This window comes from Myotis brandtii, unplaced genomic scaffold (assembly GCF_000412655.1).
Source record: "Myotis brandtii unplaced genomic scaffold, ASM41265v1 scaffold59, whole genome shotgun sequence".
Lineage (NCBI taxonomy): Eukaryota > Metazoa > Chordata > Mammalia > Chiroptera > Vespertilionidae > Myotis > Myotis brandtii.
The window spans coordinates 4817648-4842943 of NW_005370223.1; the positions used below are offsets into that span (position 1 = coordinate 4817648).

The 25296-nt window shown below is 37.6% G+C and overlaps 1 protein-coding gene and 1 long non-coding RNA gene across 3 annotated transcripts in view; both read right to left on the reverse strand.

Moving 5' to 3' along the window:
* LOC102260852 overlaps positions 1 to 6615 on the reverse strand; it is a 29688-nt gene extending 23073 nt beyond the window's left edge. The window contains exons 1-3 of the long non-coding RNA XR_314311.2: positions 6357 to 6615; positions 3428 to 3665; positions 1426 to 1645 (exon numbers count right to left, since the gene is read on the reverse strand). This is a non-coding gene — a long non-coding RNA (uncharacterized LOC102260852). The remainder of the gene's footprint in view (positions 1 to 1425; positions 1646 to 3427; positions 3666 to 6356) is intronic.
* Positions 6616 to 9445: 2830 nt separating this feature from the next.
* PABPC1 (poly(A) binding protein, cytoplasmic 1) lies at positions 9446 to 22812 on the reverse strand. Of its 2 annotated transcripts, none has more exons than XM_014550265.1 (14): positions 22595 to 22812; positions 22012 to 22127; positions 19732 to 19862; positions 18573 to 18667; positions 18107 to 18244; positions 17596 to 17691; positions 14288 to 14560; positions 14078 to 14168; positions 12887 to 12997; positions 12648 to 12802; positions 12004 to 12088; positions 11441 to 11571; positions 10736 to 10829; positions 9446 to 9909 (listed from the first exon to the last, which is right to left on the reverse strand). In XM_014550265.1, exons 1-13 carry the CDS (start codon positions 22766 to 22768, stop codon positions 10737 to 10739), a joined length of 1689 nt encoding a protein of 562 aa, XP_014405751.1. In that variant the 5' UTR covers positions 22769 to 22812; the 3' UTR covers positions 9446 to 9909; position 10736. The 2 variants fall into 2 exon arrangements, with proteins under 2 accessions (XP_014405751.1, XP_014405750.1); XM_014550264.1 differs by having other exon boundaries at positions 19723 to 19862.
* Between the last annotated feature and the right edge of the window lie 2484 nt (positions 22813 to 25296).

Here is a 25296-nt window from a genome sequence, read left to right on the forward strand (position 1 = left end):
TCTTGTTTGGGACTCTCTCTGCTTCCTAGACATGGATGTCTATTTCCTTCCCCAGATAGGGAAGTTTTCAGCCATTATTTTCTCATATTGGTTTTCTGTCCCTTTCTCTCTCTTCTTCTGGGACCCCCATGAATCAAATATTAATGTACTTAATGTTGTCCCAAAGGTCCCTTATGCTATCCTCATTCTTTTTCTTTTTGATCTTCCAATTGGGTGATTTCCATTGTCCTGTCTTCCTGATTGTTATTCATCAGGAAGACAGGATAGTAGAAATCACTGATCTGCTATTGATTCCCTCTGGTGTATTTTTCATTTCAGTTGTTATATTCTTATTCTTAATTTCTGATAGATCCTTTAAAAAACACACACACACACAAAACATTTTTATCTCTGTTGAAGTTAACACTGAGTTTATCCACTTGTCTGCAGAATTTGATGAGCATCTTTATGACTATTACTTTGAACTCTTCATCTAGTAGACAGCTTACCTCAGTTTCATTTAGTTCTTTTTCTGGGGTTTTATCCTGTTTGCTGATTTGTTTGAAACATATTGTTTTCTCTCCTCATTTTTGCCTGTTTGTTTTCTATGTATTAGGTAGGTCAGCTAAATCTTCTGGTCTTGAAAAAGTAGCCTTATTTAGAAGGTGTCCTGTGGGGCCCAGTGGTGGAATAACCCTTGTCACCAGAGCCAAGTGCTCCAGAGGTGTTCCCAGATGGACTAGTGTGGCCTCCTGTTGTGGCTGGGCCACAACTTCTATGGACACACACTGACAGGTGAGGCTGATCCCTGGCCCACTGGCTGTAAGGCCTGGCCCCTCACTGGTGTGCAGGACAAGCCTTCAGTGTGGCTGGCTGAGAGGCCCGACCATGCTGTTGCAGATACACTGCTGTGTGCTGTGTGCCGGTGCTGACCGAGGCTGCCGCCCACTAGTGTGGCAGTGCAGGAGCTGCTTTGGAGGGGTGCTAGCTTGGGTGGGTCCTCAGGGAAATGCCAGGGTGGCGTGAACAGTGCTAGCAAGGTTAATGGAGAGTGTTAGAAATGGCACCTGCTAGGTTAGAGAAAGGGTGCTTGCCAGCACCTCTGCCTTAGGAGAAAGTTCCAACAGAGCCCTGTCCTTTCAGTACACATTCTAAAATTAGTCAACGTCACATATGACCTAGGTACTTTTCAAACTGCTCTGTGCTGGGACTCAAAGAGCGTAACCTACAGCCCTTTGGCTCTCCCAGATGTAAGCCCTGCTGGTTTTGAAAGCCAGATGTTATGGGGGCCCCTCTTCCTGGTTCAGGTCCCCCAGGCTAGGGCTCCGACCCCTCTCTCTTTGGAGACAACCTCCACATTTGAGATATCCCTCCCACTTGTGAGTCATCGCATGGGGAGTGGGGGTAGGGTAGGTCCTGACTAGACTTAGTCTCTACCCCTCCTACCTGTTTCAATGTGGCTTTTCCTTTATATCCATAGCTGTAGAAAATCTGCTCTGCTAGTCTTCAGGTCATTCTCAGAGAGCTGTTCTATATATAGTTGTAGTTTTGGTGTCAGTGAGAGGATCTTCCTGCTCTGCCATCTTGAACTCAGAGCCAGGAGCCTTGCTCTTGAATGTCAATATAGCTTGTCCGTGAAATGTCGTTCCTTGTTGGTGCACTGCCCCTGCAACAAAGGTGTCTCAGGATAGGATTGCAGTCACTCAGAAAATATTCCGATTTAGAATTTTAAGTTTAGCCTGGTTAAAGACCTCCTTTTTCTTCTAAAGAATGACTTTCTCTTAGATTTTGACTGCCATAAAATGTTACAACAGAAAGGCATTTTTATGTTTTGACTTAACTATTGTATGCTTTTAAATACCTGTGTCATTCCACCTCCCACCCCCCAGACTGAAGGTAGCCCATGTACCTGAGATTTCATGGGACTTCACTTTTTTCTTCTTGTAGTATACAGGCAGAGTATGTTACATAGAACCTAAGAGCCTGAATTTTAGAGCTTGTAGGTCTGGATTCAAATACCATCTTCACCACCACTTACTCTGTGATTTGGGGCAAGTCACTACACTTGTTGACAGATCATTGAACCAATCTCATAGGGTGATTATATAGTGCATGAAAAGTAAACATGTAGTGCATGGTCAATATTAGCATTTACAACTATTGATTCAAATACAGGCTTTCTGTCATTGTGGGGGAAAAAAAAAAGATTCTGTGATTTTTAAAACAACACATGCCCCCACCTTAAGAATCACTGCTCTATACAGGTGCATCTGTACTGTGTCTCTTTCTAGTAAACATGAGCTTTGTTCCTCAGATGCTTACTTCACAATTTCCATTGTTGACCATTGTTAAGGTGCCACCAAATTATCAGTGCATCATAATTGGTATTGTAAATAATAGTCACCAACACTTGTGATTACTTTAAACATTAGATCTATTCAACAAATAAGTTTAAAGGTAGAAAAGATAGGTCTACCATACAGTTTAGCATCTGACTCATTTTACATTGTAACTTGTTATGCTGTTACTTTAGAAATTAGTCAAAATGTCTTACATTAATTTCAATGTTTGCAAAATATTAACATTTGGGGACTGAGCTGGGGGGAGAGGTAAAAGGCATAGGGAGATAAATGGTGATGGAAGATTTGGCTTGGGGTGGTGAACAAACAACATAGAGACAGATGATGGGTTGTGGAATTGTGCACTTGAAACATGTATAATTTTGTTAACCAGTATCACCCCAATGCATTCAATAAAAAGGGGAAAAAAACTACTTGGGAACTGATAAAGTACTTTTGTATGTCAGACTGGCACATGCACTTGGCAATTTGAAAATAATCATAAAATATTTCAAGTATCATACTTTTTCACTGGGGGTGGGGGGGTGATAAGTAAAAACAAAACTCCATCACCAACCATAAATCCCTCTGCTCATATATATATATACCTTATCAATGGTTAGTATATAACTTAATGGGATCTTTTAAAAATACAAATATTTTTACTTCTAATGTGAAGAGCCTTTCCTTTACAGAAAAAAAAAAATGTTTAGGCCAATAAATATCTCATGTTTCAAATTTTCTGAGACTATTATTATAACAAAATCAATAAGTAAATTACATGTGTTTCTACCTTTGTAGATAAGACCATCTTTCCTGCCTCCCCCGACCCCCAATTTGCCATGATTATGATGGACAGATAAAAAGCTGAATAAGACACCACCTAAAATTTGAAATTGGCTTACCCTTTAAATTCTTGCCATGTATGTATGTATGTACACTTGAAACAAGGTGATTGAGAAGATCTGAGATGTATCGAAGTGGTAACTAAGAACCGTTAAATCTAACCAATGAGATTGTCAAACTTTATAGAAGAAAGTGAGTCAGTATGATGTCTAGATTGAGATAGGAATTCATCAACGTAGCTTTGACCTTATCCAAAGGTGTACCTGTCCTCATTGGAAGACTCCAGGATGTCTTCATGACGGTGTGGTTTCCTAGCACAGCAGTGCATCAGACTATCGTGCTTGGTGGTATTGGCTAGTGGACTGACCAGTTCCACCCATTTTGCTTCCAGCTTGAATCCAACTTCTGATTTTACTTTGTTTCCATGAGGACTGTTTTACTGTAGTCCCCCTTATCTGCAGTGTCCCTTTCCATGGTTTCAGTTACCTGCAGTCAACCAGTCTGAAAATATTAAATGAAAAATTCCAAAGAGAAATAAGCAATTCATCTTTAAAATTGTGTGCCATTCTGAGTAGTGTGATGAAATCTCATGCTGTCCTGCTTAGGCGGAGTCAACCCTTTATCTAGTGTCTTCCGCTTGCTCGTTAATAGCCATCTGTTATCAAATTGACTGTCATAGTATCACTGTGCTTGTGTCAAGTAACCCTTATTTTACTTAATAATGGTCCCAAAGCACAAGAGTAGTAATGCTGGCAATCAGGATATGCCAAAAGGAAGCTGTAAAGTGCTTCCTTTAAGTGAAAATATGAAAATTTGATGTTATCCATGGTTTCAGGAATCCACTGATGGTATTGTAATATATCCCCCTGTGGATAAGAGGGGACTCATGAATAGAATGTACTCATTAAACACAAGTATCCAGGTCCTCTTCAAAGTCATTTACTCGTTGCAAATGCATAATCTGGGACCAACATTTTACATCAAAAGAACAAAAAAGTTTCAAAGTATTCTCTAAAACAGCGGTTGCCAACCTTTCGGACCTCACAGACCACCAGTGGTCTGCGGACCACCGGCTGGCAACTGCTGCTCTAAAATGTCACCTGTAATTGACTACTGTCATGGGCTGCATACAGACCCCATAAACAACAGTGGTTCCATAAGATTATAATGAAGCTGAAAAATTCCTACCACCTAGTGACATCATAAACATTGCAACATCACAACATAATGCGTTACTTATGTGTTTGTGGTAATGCTGGTGTAAACACTTATGATGCCAGTCATAAAAGTATAGCACATACAATTATACCGTACATTAACACTTGATAATATTACTGGTCCGTGTATTTACTATGCTATACCATTATTTTTAGAGTATAGTCTATTAAAAAGTTTGCTGTAAAACTATATCCTATTATGTCAGCAGCAGCGCCATACATCTTGTTTACCATGTCTCTTGATGAAATCAAGTACAAAATGATTCAGTCTCATGTTTTCTTCATCATGGCCCCTTAGTGTACGAGATTTACTAATAATGTTGCCAGTAAGAGGGCATGTCTAGTGAATGACCTAAAGACAAAAGTAGTGATTAAGGACTACGAAGGTAGAAAATCAGTCATGGTTATCACTCTCCTGCCAAGCAAGTCCCATTCCACCTTAGTAACAATCTTGAAGAAAAAGAACGAAGTGGTGGAAACTGTTAAAGGACCTGCTTCTTGAAGGCACGGAGACTAACAAAAATTCAAGGGCCTACATGAGACATGGAGAAACTTGCAATGACCTGACAGAAGACCAGACACAAAAGCATATCCTTCTCAGCACCATGATGATCATGGCAAAAACAAAACCCGTTTGCAATGTTGAAAGAAAAGGCTAGACCGGACTATGATGTTGAATTTACTGCTAGCTCCGGGTAAACAATTCGAGAATTGTTATTCATTACATAATGCAAAAGTGTGAATCTGCCAGTGCTGATGTGAAGGCAGCAGAAAAAAATTTGTAAACTCTAGAGAAGCTGACTGTGGAAAATTACTTGGCAGAGCAAATATTCAATGTAGATGAAAACTCCCTATTCTGGAAATGGATGCCTAAAAGGACTTTTATCCACGAGGGGAGGAATAACTGCCACTGATTTTCCACCTTCTACCTTCGTAGCTGAGTCACTTTTAGTTTTGTTTCAGGCTTTTAAAGGACAGGATAACAATCTTGCTTGGGAGCAGTGTTGCAGGTTACAAATGTAAACCCTTTGTGATCTGGCACAGTGGCAACTCCAGGGCCTTCAGGCATAACACACACACATTGCCAGTGTATTACAGAAGCAATAAAGTCATAGATATATCTATCTATCTAGATATATATATAAAGTCAGCTCCTCTTCTAAGATGCCCTTCTGAATTGCTCTGCCAAGCAAAATCAGGTACTGTTCGGAGAGTAACATACATTTCAAGGTTTTGCTTATTGTTGATAAAGCTCCTGGGAAATCTTTTATTGGTGATGCAATTCTGAAAAGGATTACATCTGACTGCATTGAGAACCTTGCTTAGGCTGGGGTGATGTCACCAGGAAGTGTTTAACTGTCATCTGGGAAACACTTAAAAGGTCAGTCTATGACTTCAAAGGAGTTGCTGAGGATGCGGTTGCAAAAATCAACAAGGCTGAGGTTGAGCCCTGGCCGGTTTTGCTCAGTGGACAGAGCATTGGCCTGTGGGCTGAAGGGTCCCGGGTTTGATTCTGTTCAAGGGCACATGCCTGGGTTGTGGGCTTGATTCCCAGTATGCGGCATGCAGGAGGCAGCTGATCAATGATTCTCTCTGATCGTTCATGTTTCTCTCCCTCTCTGAAATCAGTAAAAATATAAAACAAAACAAAAACAAACAAACAAACAAAAAGGCTGTGGTTGAAAGCGCAAGCAACTCTAACTGGGTGTGGGTGAGGAGGACACTGCTCCTAGAGGTGGTTCCTGAGGAATTGACTAATGAGTTGTTAGAGCTGGAACAGGAACACATAGCTGAAGAGGAAAAAGGAAACTGCAGAACAAGAACCCCCAAGAAAACTCAGTAAAGGGAATAGCAGCTTTTGTAGATCTCAGTAAGGTCCTTAAAAAGTTTGAAAACATGGACCCCAACACCTAATAGGTTTTCATCAATAGAGAGGAATGTTCATGATGTACTGCGTGCTTACAAGAATACTTACAATAGAAAAACAAGCCCAGCAAACCACAATGGACAAATTTTTGAAGAGTAACAGCTTCAGGAATAGCCTTAAGGCAGGTCCTCCGGGAAGTTTTCAGGAGGCACTGTTGTCATAGATGAGAGCTCCATGTATGTTATTGCCCCTGTAGACCTTCCAGTGGAACAAGATATGGAGGTAGAAGGCAGTGGTACTGATGATCCTACGGGCCTGGGCTAATTGTGTTTATGTCTTAATTTTTAAAGTCTAAAAATTTTTTTAAATTTTTATAGGAAAAATGTGTACTGAATAAGAATATAAAGAAAACATTTTTGTACAGATGTACAAAATGTGTTTGTTTTAAGCTTAGTGTTATTATAAAAGATTCAAAAAATTAAGACAAAGGTAAAAAGTTACAGTAAGCTAAGTTTAATTATGAAAAAAGTTTTTAAATTTCATGTAGCCCAAGTGTTGTCAGTCTACTATAATGTCCTAGGCCAGTGGTTCTCAACCTTCCTAATGCCGCGACCCTTTAGTACAGTTCCTCATGTTGTGGTGACCCCCAACCACAAAATTATTTTCGTTGCTACTTCATAACTGTAATTTTGTTATGAATTGTAATGTAAATATCTGATATGCAGGATATATTTTCATTGTTACAAATTGAACATAATTAAAGCATAGTGATTAATCACAAAAACAATATGTAATTATGTGTTTTCCGATGGTCTTAGGTGACCCCTGTGAAAGGGTCGTTCAACCCCCCAAGGGGTCGCGACCCACAGGTTGAGAACCGCTGTCCTAGGCCTTCCATTCACTAAGCACTCACTGACTCACCCAGAGCAACTTCCAGCCCTGCAAGCTCCATTTATGATTAACAGGTATTCCATCTTATCTTTTATGCCCTATTTTTACTGGACCTTTTCTGTTTAGATACACAAATACTATTGTTACCGTAGCCTACAGTATTCAGTACAGTAAAATCCTGTGCGGGTTGTAGCCTAGGAGCACCAGGTGATACCATATAGCCATATGTGTAGTGGGCTATACCATCTAGGTTTGTATAGTGCACACTATGTTCACACAAAGACAAATTGCTATTGATGCATTTCTCAGAACATATCCCCAACATGTATTCCCATTGTTAAGCCAGCCACATGACTCTAGTTTGATGGGAGGCAAAGTACAGTCATGTACTGAATGACATTTTAGTCATTAACAGATTCCATGTATATGATAGTGGTCCCATTTATATATGTAAAAGCCTAAGCAACCAGCTGGCCAGTAGCTATGACACGCACTGACCACCAAGGGGCAGACACTTAAACCAGGAGCTGCTGAGCTGCAGTAGCGGTTCTCGAGTGACATAACCCAGAACCAGAGAGGGAGCCCGATTCCAGGGTGCTGCGTCACCAGAGAACTGCCCTCTCGCAATTTGGGACCCCTTGGGGGATGTCAGAGAGCCAGTTTCTGCCCAATCCCCGCAGGCCAGGCTGAGGGACCCCACTGGTGTATGAATCTGTGCACTGGGCCTCTGGTAAGATTATAATGGAGCTGAAAACTTCCTACTGCCTAGTGATGTCATAGCCATCCTAATCCAAGCACAAGTTACTCATGTCTTTGTGATGCTGGTATAAACAAACCCACTGGGCTGCCAGTCCTATAAAAGTGCCATCTAGATTTGTGTTAAGTACATTCTATGATGTTCACATAAGGAAGACATTGCCTGATGATGTATTTTCTCAGAATGTATCCCCGTTGTTAAGCAGTACATGACTTGTATAATCAATGACAAAATACTATAAACAAGATACATTCCTTTAGCTGACCTTACCCAAGCACGTCTTAGTATAAATGCAGAAATGGAGAAAAACTTCAAGGCTAAAAAAGCAATTTCAATTAACCAGTCTACATCTAGTACCCACAAATAAATGTCGCCTATCAACTTAGTCTTAAAACTTCCAATAGAAGCAGCCATATTTCTGTGAGATGAATTTGCAAATACAGAATCAAACAATGAGAATGGAGTAATGGAGTGCAAGTTTTTTCCTAAATCAGGTCCTACCAGATCACAAACTTTTGTTGGCTCCAAACCAAGCAGAAGTTTGCTTCACTAGAAAATGAAGGTATTTGCAGAACAGATGGATGGTTTATCTGCAGCACATAAAACCATATAAAGATACGGTCTGCAAACTCGTATCTGCAACTCTAGATTTTAGAATAGTTTTAAACTTCAACTGTGGGAAATTTATAGATATAACTTCTAAGGTGTCTCAAACTAAAGTCTGCTCCTTTAAAACCTCAAAGCTTGAACCATTTTCTCAAATTTTGAAAAATAGTATATATATTTCTCTACCTAAACTGTCAAGCCCCTTAGAGGGTAAGTGTATGGTTAGGCAAAACACAAAATAGTCATTAGAAGGCCTATGGAGGGAGGGGGTACAGATTTAAACCATGGGATAGAGGTGGGGTTTTTTATTGTTGTTTCAAAACAGGAAGCCAAATGAAAAGCATTCCAGGCACAGAGCATTGTAAGGCTTCATCATGCAGAGAAGGCTGATATAGGAATGGTTTTATTTGGATTTACTTATTTGCTCCCAAAGGCAAAAGAGCTGGTATTAAAACCATTCTCAAAAGTACATTTAAATTGCCAGGGGAATTTGTTTCACAGATGTCTTGGGCCTTAGCCCCCATCTTCTAAAACCCATTCTCTAGCCTGACTGGTTGAACGTTAACCTATGAATCAGGAGTCATGGTTCAATTCTGGTCAAGGACATGTGCCCGGGTTGTGGGTTCGATCCCCAGTAGGGCATGTGCAGGAGGCCACTAAAAAATAAGGCTAAAAAATGAATCCTTGTTGACATTTAATATAAAAACCATACCCAAAACACACTCCTCTATACAGAGTAACTGTTTACTTGTCCTCCACCATGTAAATGAAGCCTTTAAGCTATCTCTCAGCCTAGAAACCTTAATAGTCAAACTGTCATCTCAAAAAATAAAAATGTTAAGATCATTTAAACTATACCTTTGTCACAAGAGGTTCTTATGCTAATTCCAACTTATCGCCTACTTACACAAGCCAAGTGAAATAAAATAGCATAACATCACTGTTTACTGTTTAAGGAATTTTTATTAAAGCAAGTATTTTATAATCCAAATTACGTTTCCTTGCTCAGTTATCAATTCTGTTATTTAAAACAGAAGTGACATTCTGAGCTATTCCACAGTAAAGAATTACAAAATTAAAGAAAGGAATGCTTTAAATTTTTGTACTTTGCTGAAAATTCTTTTTCCCAGGGTCTATAAAACATTAATTTGTTTTTATATTTTACTATTTTTTTGTGTTTTTTTTTTTTTTTTGTTTTTAAATCATGTTTTTAAAATAAGTAATCTAGGACTAGCATTATTTTTGCTAGACCTGGCATTTGCTCGGTACATAAGGTCCAAAGTTTCCTTTCCTTTTTTTATTTATTTTATATTTTGCAATGTTTTTTTTTTCCGTAATATTGTTTTTCGATGTTTAGATATTTTTCTTCGGTGAAGCACGAGTTTCTTTTCATGGTCCCTGATCAATCTGTAAACGTGGGGGGAAAAAAGATTATAATCATAAAACTTGCTCTGAGACTAGATCTTAATTATTCCAACCACAAAAAAAAAAAAAAAGATCATTACATAAAGTGATGGAGGTACTAACCATCGCTACAGTGGCAATCATATCACAATATAGACATGTGTCAAATTAACATGGTGTGTCTTAAATTTTCCCATTATGTATCAAATATACTTCAATAAAACCAAAGCCAACAAAACAAGGAAGATAAGACCAATACTAGTATTTGTCAGTAGCAAATTAAAGCTGTGTACCAAATTTAGTCAACCACACTCATTTGTTTACATATTGTCTATGACTGCTTTCATACTGTAACAGAGTTGAGTTCCTGCCAACAAACACAAGGCACACAAGGCCCACAAAGCCCAAAATGTTTGCAGTCTGGTCCTTTTCAGAAAAGCTTTTCCAATCTCTGGTCCTGGCTGAACAGCTACATTATAATACTATTTCTTGGGAGTAAATAAAGGGCAATAGTAGAGGCCTAAGGGCAACTGTTACTACTGCCACCCAAGAAAAAGCATAAGAATAAACTACACAAAGGGCCAACCCCTGTTAAAGGCCATTTAACAAAACTCACTATATAAAATGTTTAATCATGCTTTGATTTTGAAAATTCAAGTTAATATCAGGGTAACAGGTAACATTTAATTCTTACATTTCCATTTCTCTGAAAAACTATCAATGCATTTGGACTTAATGATAAAATAATTTTTGCCATGTTTCAAAATATGCTCAAACTATTATAAAAGATGGAGGAAACAAGCTAAAACAACCATGCGGGAAAGCTCACTTTAAACAGTTGGAACACCGGTGGCACTGTTCACTGCTTTCTGGGCAGCCTCCTTAGCTTGGTGGGCTTGTAGTACGGCTACAGCTTCATCAACCTAAAAAAGGAGAACAAATTGGCTCTGAAAAGGAATAACTAAAAGAATCTCAACTTGGCCATACACAAATGTCATCAAAGGTCAAGTGGAAAGAGCGAAGAGTTCCAAAAAACATTCCAACTATTATCCATATCTTTTTGAGTTCCATTCCACTACTATTCCAGAATTATGAACTCTCTTGTACTTAATCTCACCAAAAATCCTCCAAAGTTGAAAAATATTAGCAATTATCACTATCTTTTTCCAATAAAGAAGTAGCAGCTAGGAGAGCATGGATACTAGAGTTAAACTGACTGATTTGAAACCATGCTTGGCACTTCCTAGCTTTGTGAGCATTGGGGAATTAATTAACCTCTCCATGCTTGTTTCCCAATTTATAAAATGGGAACAATAGCAGCACGGGTTATTATCAGAACTTACAATTACTACCTGTAGAACTCTCAGAACAGTGCATGGTTTGTAGAATGATGTTTCACATACTTACAACTGTAAACCTACTTTTGCCCACCCTGTATATAGCACTTAATAATGTTCTATGAAATTAAGCTCCTACAAAAAGCCCTAAAATATTCGGAGTCTAAGTTGTTAGATAAATGACAAATTTGAATTACTTTAGAACGGAGAGACTCTGGAGACTCAAGCATATGAAGAAGTTCTGAATTATCGATCTCCAACAACATGCCAGTGATTTTACCAGCAAGAGTAGGGTGCATGGCTTGAATGAGAGGAAACAGCCGTTCACCTAGGGACAAAAACATTTCAAAGACTTCAATAAAGAAAAAAAATCCTAAAGGCATCTACCATATTAAAACTGGGATTTAAGAACCTTTTGTATATAGCAAATAAATGAGTGTAAGCTATGTTGCTATATTCAATTGTTAAATCTATGCTCAGGCAAAGTCAAACAAAGTTCGTCCCTCATTTGTTTCAAATTCCCTCTTCCAACAATGTGGTGGGAATGCATAGCAAGTAGGGGTGTAATGCCCTATTACCATATCCATCAAAAGCAACATATTGATAACTTTCTGGGCTTTAAATTAGTTAGGCAGACAAGCTGTGCCATCTTAGTCATTCATGCCAATTCAGATCAATCTAGCTGTATTATTAGGTGCAAAAGAGGTTTTTGTGTCTATTTTCTAGTCTCTAACTGACTAGGTAAGACAAAGGTACCTACCCAACATTTGCTTTTGCTCTTGAGGAGGGGCAGATGCCAACATGGAAGCAGTCAAAGGCTCCTGACCTTGTACATGAACAGCAGGCTAGATATAAAATAGGAAAATTCCTAAGTTTCAAGTAAGAAGTAATGACAAGTGACAGTCACCACTAGAAAATCAGTGAGATGATAGACTGCAATCTGAACAAATAGAAGCTGAGTAAACCAGAAACACACTTATTTGTTCAAGTATTAAGATCACATGGGATATTTCACTTTTTTTTTTTAACCTGGAGTATTCTTTGGAACCAGATTTCTATTATAAGCAATGACAATTTTGGTCCAGGGTAAAAAAAAAAGGTGGGGGGGGGGTGCAGGAGTAAGCTACAGCTCACAAACTAAACTCGATTTTACCCTGTCTTCCTTACAGCTATGCCAAACAAACCTCAAGTCACCCAATTAAATTAAGAATGGGAAATGCAGAAAGCTTGTCTAATTCCTATAGCACAAGGCAGATAAGACATTTTTACATACTATCAATTAATGGGACAATTAACAAGATGTTCTAGACAGCCTAAGCTCTCCTATGTCAGACAGTTGTCTTCAATTTCTTTGATTGCAACCAAGGTTCTGTCGCCTTTATGAAGAAATCAGTAAGTCCATACCTGCTGCATGGTAACTTGTGGCTGTGCATTAAGATGTTGTTGAGGATTGCGAACTCCTGGAGCGTATTTATACTGTGCAACGGTGCGGACAGCAGGAGTAGCTGCAGCAGCAGCCGCTGCAGGACGAGGACCCATTGTCTGTGTTGATGTGTTAGCTAAAAATAAAAACATGTATTTTGTACATTTACCTTGCTACTTCAAATTGGAGACCAATTTTTACAGGCAGGGTTAAGACTCACCAACACGCTGTGTGGACATGACTCGTGGAACCTGTGAAGAAGCTGGTCTCATAGTACTAAATGGTGGTCTAGGAGCGGCTGGGCGGATAGCACCGGGCATATTTTGGAATGCTGCATTTAAAGATATGAACACACATTAACTCGGCAAAACTCACTGAAAGTATTCATGCTGCTTTTCTAGAGCTGAGGTTTGAACACAAGGCTAAAAGTAAATACCATTTTTTAGTCTCACACCTAAAGTATCCCCAGACTTATCAGATCACAGCATCAGTGAATATTCATTCATACAAGTACTTATTAATATCTAAACATCATACACAAACCTCATTCCAAGTGCTCCTACAATACAACACTATTCTACAGACAGGATAAAGCCAAAGATGCCAGGACCTGGTCCTCATACAAGCAACAAAATCTTTAAAACTACTGCCCAACCAAATATGAAATTAAGAATTAGATCCTGCCCTGGCCAGTGTGGCTCAGTTGGTTGAGCATCATCTGGTGCACTGAATGGTCACCAGTTTGACTTCTGGTTAGGGAACATTCTCAGGTTACAGGCTCGATCCCCAGTTGGAGTGTGTGCGGAAGGCAACCAATCAATGTTTCTCTCTCACATCGATCTTTCTCTCTCCTTCTAAAAAAAATAAAAATAAAAATAATCAATAAAAACATTAAAATAAGTTAAAAAAGAATAAAGAGTTGGATCCATTCCCAAACTTACCATAAAGGAAAAATCAAACCAGCATAGAAATCACTGTCTCAGAGTGGTGAGGCATTTTACAATTTTTTTAAAATAAAAAAAAATCCCAAATAGGAGAAAAAAGGGGACACATGTAATAGTTTCAACAATATACTTTAAAAAACCCTATATAATCCTATATAATAAAAGCCCAGGGACTGAACGGCGAAATGACCGCGGCCCCTTGCCCCAGCGGGGCGGGCCAGCTGGACCCCACCAGTGCACGAATTCGTGCACGGGGCCTCTAGTAAAAAATAAAATAAATTCAATAAGCATGACCCAGGGTGAGAATTTAAAAAAAAAACAACAAAAAACTAGAATCAAATGAACATTGATAACCATAAATTATGAAAAGCAAGTTAACATATCACTGAAATATAACAGCTAATTGGCCCATTTATATTTTTATTCCAAATAATCCATCCCCTCAAGAGAAAAAAGGAAAAGCTTACGATGAGGTCTGGCACCCTGAGCAGTCCAGCGAGGACTTGGTCTTAGTTGAGCAATTTGGCTAGGAGGATAGTATGCAGCACGGTTCTGAGTCTGCAGAAAGCAAGCAAATACATCAGCTAAAGAATAAAAGCAAATAATTCAACTAGCTATATACTCTAAATATATACCTGCTATATACTAAATAAAGGTTCTCAAACAGAAAAACGTACCTGTGGGATAGCTGCCATGAAGTAACCTGAAGGAGGTGCTGGCTGGTAGGGGTTGATTACGGGGTTGGGCACAGCTCTCACACTTGCCATTCTCTGCATATACTGGTTAGTGAGGTGAGCCTGGCGCTCTTCTTTGCGCTGAGCTAAAGCTACATACAATGGTTTGGTAGCCACAATTCTACCATTCATTTCTGTAACTGCTTTAGTGGCTTCTTCTGGGGAGGAGAAACATACAAAACCAAACCCTTTGCTGCGACCACCCTCCATCATAACCTATTGAAAGAAAAAAAAATATTAAATAAGGTTAATAGTGGTAGAATGAGGCACAAATTGAGAGCATTATTACAATGATAGCTACTGACTCAACTAAACCCTGTTAACAATGAAAGAATTTTTTCCCCAGTTTTTCCTTAGTACCTAAATATTAAGGGCAAGCTACACACATGCATTATCCCAGCCAAGCAAAGGAGGAAGTAAAGGGGCAGAGGTGCAACAGCAATTTTTTAAAGATACTCAGTTAGATATTTAGATTCTCAATATTAAGGTTTAAATAGCTAAATAAATTCAAGGCTTACTAAATTTAAAACTCTTAGCACCACTGGAAATACCCAATTAAAATCACTCTTCGAGCCACTGAAGCTGACAAAATGCTTTACTACTCTTTAAAGAGGAAAGAGGGGGAGGGAAAGCAGTTGAATCTTATAATACGCATATTTTAAAATAAAAACTTCACACTCAAGACCAGAAGGGGCCATGAATATTGGGGCATAAACAATATTCAGGAAACTTTCACTGACTGCAATGATCTCTGCAACAAGCAATGAGGTAATGTAAAGAACTCCTCACTAGCTCAGAAATATACATAAGCGTGCTATCCAGCTACATTAAACAGTATGCTGGAAACACAGGAATAAACAAAATGGCAATGAAACAGACGCCAATATTACTTATATGTAGAATCAAAACCACAAACAAATTAAAAAAAAAAAAACCCAAACAAAAGAAAAGAAACAACTCCTGAGTTCCTGGATACAGAAAATAAGACGAGTGGGTACCAGAGGGGCGAAGGATGGGAAAACTGGGTAAATGGGGTTAAACAGTACAAATGCCCAGCTACAAAATAAATCATGGAAATGGAATGTACAGCATGGGGACTATAATAATAAGTGTAATATGCTAATTAGACTAGATGACCTTCCGGACGATGACCCCAAGTCCCGGGGGTGTCAGAGGGAAGCCGGTGCCAGCAGCTGGGGAAAGGAAGGCCTACTCTTGCACAAATTTGTACATCGGGCCTCTAGTAGTTAATAATACTGTATTGTATACTTGAAGGTTGCTAGCAGAGATCTTACAAGTTTTTTCATTACAAGAAAAATATTTTTTGTAACTATGTACAGAGATGAATTGTCATATCTTCACAATATATAAAATACTGAATCACTGTGTTGTAAACATGAAATTAATGTTATAAGTCAATTATATATAAATTTAAGAGTCCAGAAACATACCCATGCAATTATGGGAATTTAGTGCATTAAAGTGAACATTTTAAAAATAGGGGGCAAAGGATGGACTTTGAACTATTTAGTATATGGTACATTGGGATAACTGAAAAGAACTGTTAGACCTCTTCTTCATATCACATTAAAAAAAAATAAAATCGCCAGATTCTCAATCTGAACATAAAATGCAAAAATGTAGGAAAAATGTAATCTGACACAAGATCCTAAAGTACAAAGTGAAAGACTGAAAGAAAATATTTGCAATATAAATAAAGAGTTGACATACATTGTCCCTAAGTTAATAAAGACAACCAATGCAACATAAAAGTATGCAATGAAAGGCAAAAATAGTAAACACATGAAAAACATGTCATCATTTGAAAAGATATATATATACTGCTTTCTACTAATAAGACTAATAGAAATTTATTCAGCCCTTTTGGACAATTCTGTTGTATCAATTTTAAATACACACCCACAAACCAGCAATATCAATTCTAGAAATACTGGCATGTGTATAAATAAATGAATGAATGAATGAATGAATAAAAATGGCTGGTAGAAAGGTGGATTTAACTTTGAAAACATGCAAAGCAACCCAAATACTTATAAATACAGGTACAGTAAAATAATTTATGATATATCCATACCATGAATATTTAACTATTAGCAAAAAATAAATGCCTGAAATAAGTATGTATTTAGATATATTGTTAAATAAAATAGCAAGTTGCAGAATATGCAGGGCATAATCCTGTTTACTAAAAACTATTTATACATATAGACTGGACAAGCACAAAGAATTATCACCACCACTCAATCTTTTTGGAGACTGAAAATGGGGGATGCAGGAGTTGCCTTTCACTTTTTGTCTTTCTTTTTGGTATGCTGTTTCAGCAAGCACTATTAAATCAACATAATACCCTCCTTCCTCCCTCCAAAATAAATTCTTGCCAAACTTTTCACCTCCTTGCAAATAGTGATATTATAATCCACAAAGGACTTTAAGAACTCTCCTTTGTAAAACATGCATGTAAAATACATTTAAAATAAATGAATGCATAATAGTCAGTTTAAACAGCTTTCAAGCAATACACTGAGGTTAAAGACACTCAGGAATAAATTCCACCACACTCCAGGTACTCTTACAAAAGCACAGGCTGTAACACAAGACAACCACATCACTTGCTTTCTTATTTGTATTCATCTACTGTGTTCCTAACATTTCCTCACTTTCACAGAAGCTTCCTCAGTCAATGGGTTTGCCAGGAAAAGCTGAGTAGAAAGATGAGCCACAAATCATTCCAGAGCCCAGAGCTTTAATTTTTCCTACACTCCAAAATTCCAGAATTTAATATAGAATCCTGTTTTTAGAGTCTGACTCCTCAGAATAAGTGAATACAGATTAGCCCAATTGTTAACAGGTATAGTCCCCTAATAAACTGACACCTTAACCAGTAAAAGCACTAGTTTAACAAAGTGTAGAACAGTGCACATCATTGAGGATCAATCAATTTAACTATGGTCGGTCATCAACTGCAGCCTTCCTCAGGAAAGAATGCAGAACTCTCCATCTGCAAAAATAAACCATGGGGCTACAACATCCACATCGAATTTGAATGGTTTTTTTTTTTAAGTAATGAAGCAAAAACTTGATTCCCAGGAAAGAAAAAAAATTTGGGAGGCCCACCTTATTTGACTATTCGTTTACAAAGTGGAAAAAAAAAAAGTAAATTGATGAGAAATTAAATACATATAACCATGGATTTTTCCAAAATCTTAAAAAAAAAAAAATCATATGCTTACCTTTGCGCTAGTGATTGTACCAAATGGAGAGAACTCTTTCCGGAGACGTTCATCATCAATACCATCATCAAGATTTTTCACATAAAGGTTAACACCCTAAAAAAAAAAGAAAAAAGAATAACTAGAAAAAGAAAACCATGGTGGTACTTAAGCACACTTCCTACTGTTTTATCCCATGTTTCTTTCCCCGCCCCCCGCCTCAAATCCTCCGATTATGTGTCAGTAAGTAAAATAGGTTTCCTCATCCCTGTCTTACTTATTAACTTGTTCAATTAAAATGAACCAGGCAGCCCAGCCGGTATGGCTCAGTGGTTGTGTGTAGACCTATGAAACCAGGAGGCCATGGTTCGATTCCCGGTCAGGGCACATGCCTGGATTGCAGGCTTGAACCCCAGTAGGGGCTGCTCAGGAAGTAGCCAATCAGTGGTTCTCTCTCATTATTGATGTTTCTGTCTCTCTCACCCTTCCTCTCTGAAATCAATTAAAATATATTAAAAAACAAAAAACGAACCTGGTATCTGGTGATCCTATCTTGCTTCATCTGTTCGAATTTGCGCTTAAGTTCCGTCTGCCGTTCCACTTTTTTCTGAGCTCGACCAACATAAATTTGTTTTCCATTGAGCTCCTTTCCATTCATCTCATCCACAGCCTTACAGAAATAACAAAAACTTTAATTACTAATTTGAAATATGGAAATTCATTTTTTTAACAGCAAAGAAAGTTTGTTACGTTGTGAAAGCTAAAGACAGACCCGTAACAAAAACTAAACTTTGCGGTTTGGGGAAAATGTAGGTTCCCAATTTATAGTGTCAAAATATATAAAATCCAAATAAAATTAAAAAAACATGTAAAGATGAACATGTAAAATAGCCGTTGGTATGCATGTAAATTTCAACTTAAGAGCAACCCAGTTTTATATCTCTTTGCAATAAAACACAGAGCAATTAGTGCCTTTAGTTAATATATTTAAGTCTTACTTTCTGTGCATCTTCATGCCTTTCGAAGCTTACAAATCCAAAACCTTTGGATTTTCCACTTTCATCTGTCATTACTTTCACACTTAAGGCAGGTCCTAAAAAAAATTTTTTTTTAATGACTTAGATATTCCATGCAATACTTAGTTTATACATTTTAAGTTTCAACGCACAAAAACAAAGCCATGCATGGGCACTAAATAGTCTCTTAAAAGACCCTGTATTTCTACTAAGAAGTAAACTGAAAACATTCCTACTTCCATTTATGGAAATATGTTTTAGACAACTGTAAAAAATGAAATTTTATTCTTAGCAGTACTACAGACCAGATTTGCCTTTTTTTAACCCAACAATTTGGTTTTCTTGACATCAGAATTAACAAATAAGAATTTCTTAAGCCCTGGCCCACTTGATTTCAACAGTCAGTGAAGGGAATACAGCGTCTGACATTTGGGAAGACAATCACCTGGAGGTGGCATGTTTCTGAATTCACATGCCCAATCCCCACCCACTCAAGTAAAAATGACACTTAACTGAGGCGGGTATTTTCTCAGGTAGGTGGGACAAAAAGGCTAAAAATCCAATTAGAGAATGTGTAAGATGTATGAGCATAGATTGTTACTTTTGAATGTGCTGCAGTCCTAAGGTTATACTTTCAACCTCTGCTATGCAAAGCCATCCAGAATATAACTGACAAATTTACAAATTGGTGGCCAACTGACAGCATTATTTATTTGAAATAAGTGGTTACAATATCCAACCAAACTTTAGAAATAGCTTCTAATCTCAAAAGATAGATGAAATATACAACACCTGACAATTTGCATATTAGGCATATATATATTTTACTTTGCAGTACAATAGATGATCAGTAGCTTAATCCAAAAAACTACAAATTATTTTAAGTATCATGTAAGTCTCATTTATTTTGGTAAAATTAGCCAAAACTAATATTGAGCAACTAGAGGCCCGGTACATGAAATTCATGGGGCTGGGTTGCCCCTCAGCCTGGCCTATGCCCTCTTGCAGTCCTGCGTTGAGCGTGTGCCCCCTGGTGGTCAGTGTGCATCATAGAGACCTGTCATTCTCCTAGGCTTTTAATATAAAGATTACTCAGAACTTTGAATGTAAAAATTTAATTCAGACACATTACCAAACTTGCCAAAGAGATCCTTAAGGCGCTCATCATCCATGTCTTCTCCAAAATTCTTGATGTAAACATTGGTGAACTCTTTTGCCCTAGCTCCAAGTTCTGCTTCTCGTTCTTTACGAGACTTAAATCGCCCAACAAATCTAAAAGAAAAGAAAATGTAGACTATAAAATTTAGTTTCCATTTTAGAAGTTCAGATTAAGCCTGATGGTTGATTTTGTAAATGCTACTCATAATTTCAGAATCTCTAATGAAGAGCAGACTGTAAAACAGAAATAGAGCCTCAATGAAAAAATGAAAGTATAAAATATAAAAAACTTCGTAATTACAATCACACACACAAAAAAACATTTTTTTTTCTTTCAATTTTATTCACTTTTACTGAGGGGGGAGACAAAAAGAGAGACGGGAGAAAGAAAAACATTGATTTGTTGTTCCGCTTATTCTTTGGTTCTTGTATATGTCCTGACCAGGGGTTGAAACTACAACCTTGGTGTATTGGGATGACACTCTAACCAACTGAACAACTTACCCAGTTAGGTTAAAAAAACATTTTTCTTAATACACACTTCTCTCCCTTCTGTCGAGCCAGGGTTAAAGAGATCACACCTATAGATGAGTGGGACACCAATGAAAAGACAAAAACACCCTGGCCAGGCGGCTCTATTGGTTGAAGCATTGTCCTGTACACCAGACAATTACAGGTTCAATTCCAAGTCAGGGCACATAACTAGGTAGCAAGTTAGATCCCAGGACAGGGTGCATACAGGAAGTTACCAACCCTTGTTTTGATGTTTCTCTCTCCCTCTCCCTAAAACATATACTCCAGTGAGGATTTAGAAAAAAAGACAAAAGCTTTCACAGCAGCTGTTTCAAAGTGGCTCTTACACTTTGTAACTTAAAATGCAACTTAATTCTCTACTCTTAACACATAAAATAGCCCTGCATTATTTTTTACATTATCAACAAAATGTTTTTAAATTTAGTTTTCCCCTAATATAAATGTGTCATTGAAGAATATTTAAATGTATCAAAGTAAAACATTTCCTATAATCCTACTCAAAAATCTGCCCCACCAGTGATGAGCACTTTGCCCCCCTTAAGCACAGCTGACAGGCAAACTGTTTACATCTGAGAATACTAAAAATGCTGAATATTTCTCATTTAAATGTACTCAAAATCCAAACCATGTGCATAATTTCTTCATGTACAGACTGATCACACCACCTGCACTGGTTTATGAGAACCACACCTTAAGAGTGATGCAGCTGACTTATAACCAAACCCAATTTGTATGCCATCATTAACTACACACAACATAAACTCACAGATCATTTACATATGACCTCACTGCTGAACTTACCCAGATCCACTGACAGTGAGGAGAAAATAAAATTTGTTATTTCTTTGGGCTCATAAAATCTGTATTCTTACAGCATATAGCAGAAATAGTCGTACACAGGTTTTATCGTTATTTACTTTATTGTTTTTATTGATTTGAGAGAGAGAAAGGGAAAGCATTGATATGAGAGAGAAACATCAATTGGCTGCCTCTTGCATATCCCACCCCCTACTGGGGATCGAGTCCAAAACCCAGGCATATGCTCTGACCAGGAATCCAATCAGTGACCCTTTTGGTGCACAGGAAGATGCGCAACCGAGCCGCACTGGCCAGGCCATCAGTAACATTATTTAACTTTTAAGAACAAGTTTATTTCAGAAAGATTAACCATAAAGACTTCTGGTTTAATTCAGCTTTTTCTTTAAAGAGGTGAATGGGTTCAAAGGGTTGGGAGAAAACTTTATAATCCATGAATAAATTGCAGCAGTATAACCATGTAGAGTCACCCTGGGTTCAGAATTTAGACCACTGGGCTTGTATTCTAGCCCATCTGTCATGCAGGCATTTAATTACAGGCAAATTATTTTAGCCTCAGTTTCCACAAATAGAAAATGGGCTAATTACTACCTCAGGAATTACAATTAAGCTTCTGTCTGGGTTCTAGCTGTTCAACTATGCACTTACTTTGAAAAAGCTTTATATCCCAGTATACCCATTTTTTTCTTTTTGGTTTGAAGGCTGTCCATTTTATTAATTCAGTTATTTTAATGTTACATTGAATGTGGAGGAAAAACAATTATAAAATCTACCCCAAGATGTAGGTTTGTTAATTTTCATTCAAATTGTATCTCTTTATTTAAAGAGCACAAATACATTAACTTACAAAATTAATGTATTGACTTGAACTATTAATAAGAGATCTGAAGTATAACTAAATTTTTATACTTACACTTTACGATCATTTAAAAGCATCCCGTTCATTTTTTCAATAGCTCTTTCAGCTGCTTCCTGTGTCTCAAAATGTACAAATCCATAACCCTTGGAACCATTTTCATCACAAACCACCTAGGGGGAAATGTATAGCAGTTTTTCATTACTTACTATTAACTCAGCATTTTCCCAATGTTCAAAAGTACCATACAGCTGACCAATGCTGAGAGGATGGAGGAAGGCTTAGGGGAGCTGACACCCAGCAGTCAAAATCTAAATATAACTTGACTCCCCAAATACATATGTATCCCTCAGTATCCCCGCAGAAACCAAAAATCTGTGGCTATATAAAACAGTGTAGAACAATGCATAGTTGGCCCTCTGCATACATGCATTCCCAAACAGACAGAAAACACATCTAGATATTTACTGGGGGGAAAAAACATCTGCTTTTAAGTGGGCACACTGTTCTAATGTCAACTGTAACTTGTCAGTCACCTAGCCTGGGTATTTGGAAAATAAAGATACCCATTAATACACAGTATGGTTGCTATTTTTTAGGAAACATGGTAAATATGTCTATCTGTCACATTGTTGCTTACCTTACATGAAAGGATGTTACCAAAAGCAGAAAACGTATCATACAGTGCTTTATTATCAATGGATTTGTCCAAATTTTTAATGAATATGTTGCCCACTCCACTTTTGCGAAGTGATGGATCACGCTGAGACCACATGATGCGAACTGGCTTGCCCTTTATAACATCAAAATTCATGGTGTCTAAAGCACGCTCCGCTGTAGGAAGGATATTTTCATAGTGAATTATTACTTTAAAACTTTTACAGGCCACTTAAAATTTTATTAACTGTGTGTGGGAGGAGTGATTGGGCCCACCATCTCTCTATTTCTTCAAACTTCATGATGGCTGGACCTTACTCAACCTAGTAGAGATTTAAATTGTCTAACACATGAAGAGGCTTATCAGAAGCCCCAAATTTCCTGTTAATTAATGAAATATCATTGATAATGTACTTCTAAAACAATCTTTCCCTTTAATTGCCATTATATTTAAAAGCACCTTTTTGTTCCTGGTCAACGTAAAATCAAGATCCCTTTTCACATAAAATCTGCTTAATTTGCAATATAAAAGACATTAGGCAATTAAAGATTAACCACAGGCTAAGCATAGTTTATGAATTTTTAAGCATTTTTGCTTCTTCCCTATTGCTTGCCAAAATTGGCCTGTTCATTGGCAGCTTATCACTTACCAACATTAAGCAAAAACCAGTCCATTTTCTTAAAAAATAAAGTCCCTGAATTATTGGGGGGATTTCAGTGATTCATGGCACAACTTCCTATTGCCATGTAAAAAGAAAAAGAAAAAAAAGAAAAGGCTATTATCTATTCAGATCAGGATTTGAATCAGGAGGAAAAAAGATTTGAATCAGGCCTTCAAAAACTAATGTGAAGTTGGGCATACTTAGCTGGATAATACATAATTTGGTCTACAATACTCACAATTCACTATCAATGCTTTCTTGACATATAAAACCAATTTTATCTTAGATCACTTTTGTACTTAGTAACTAATAATTTAACCAATTATTTCTGGATAGTGCTAGAAAATTTCAAAATTTACTCTGATTTCAAGACCTATGAAGAATTATGTGCATTAAAGAAACACTTATTAGAGAAGTTGAGACTAAATTAAAAAAAAAAAATACATCCTTAAGTGAAAAAGACTAGTCCCTTAAGAGAAAAATAGTCCACTTTAAGTTCTACACCAAGTTTCACAAATTCCATGCCAACGTAACTGTAAAGTTGAGGACAAATTTTCTAGTCACTTTTTATAAATTGAAGTTTCATTTTCTAGAAGGTAGTGATAGATAAGCTGTCAATTCATTATCAACTGACCACACCTACTCAGCACCCCTAGTTTTTTAGCTGACTTTGCTTAAGCTTCTTTTGAATGAGTCCTCTTCCTGCTAAATTAGAAACTGGTCACTTTCAGAAGTTATTCTACAAGTCCATTCATGTAGCAATAAATAGGAGGGGGGGAAAAAAGAAACCACTGAACAACTATTTGGAAGGATAGTAATTTGTACATTTAGAAAACAAATAAATGGAAGATGGAAAAATGCTATCTTCTTTTGAGTAGTCCTAGCACTGTTCTATTGATATATTGATAATACACAGGGTATATTTTAACATGGTAATTCAATTTTTTTCAAATCCCAAGAAATTAAAAAAGTTGTTTCTTTGGATTTCAAATAGTTAAGCTTAGAAAAAATGAAAGCCACTTTTCAAGTCACCATTTTCTGGTCTGTAGAATTTGTTCAAGTTTTCTATCAACTTTTTAGATTGTGATTACCTGACCCAAACTTATGTTCCCTAGTATTACTTTCTCTTCTGTTCAGTGATGACTCGTGCCCAGAGTTGCAAAGAACTGGTATGAAGTGACATCTGGAAGCGCTGCTTACAGAGCAAAAGGGCAGGAAACCTGCAGTGCAGTTTTACAACTTCTGGTTCAGTGTCACAATAGTCTGCCTCCCCAAAATCTCAATTATTAACTTGACCCAGTGAAATGCTGATAATTAAGTAACTTGTTATACTAAGTGAATTTAATAAAATAAAGGTTTAAATTCTACTCTGGCTTAAGGCCTTTTCTACAAAATTAAATCCACTGAAGCTGACTTGGAATTCAATTGATCCAGATATAAAGAAAAAACCCTGGCCATATGCATCAGGCCACATATCCCATCTACCAAATTTTGTGTTTTCTTGTGAACTTCAAAATAAAAACACAAGGTTAGAAAAATATTTCCCCGTAAGTCAAGCTAATTAGAATCTGCTATTCAAAACTCTGTCGTTCTTCACGCCTTACGGACATTCTAGGCTGCTTTTCAAAAAAGAAGCCTAAACCACTCCAAGGCCACCTAAGTAATGATGACCCAGTCCACACCGCGTTCACAGGTAACACTTTACAGCCAACACCTGTGAATACATTTTTTTTTAACTAAAGCCCCTCAAAATCATAGGAACTATTTTAGAAGAGAAAAAAACAACAATTATTGTGAACAAATAACCGGTATTACGAAACTAACCTGATTACAAAATTTGAACGATTTAAACTCCCGAGAAAAACGATGGCCTTCCATGGGGCCATCCTCCACCCCACCCCCCGCTGTTGGAGGGAGAAGCGCTTGAACTTGGGGAAAACCCCGGGCGCACGGCCCCCGGGAACGGGCATTTCTGGGGCCGTCAGCCCCGGGCGGGCGGTGAAGAATGGCATCAGGGAGGGGG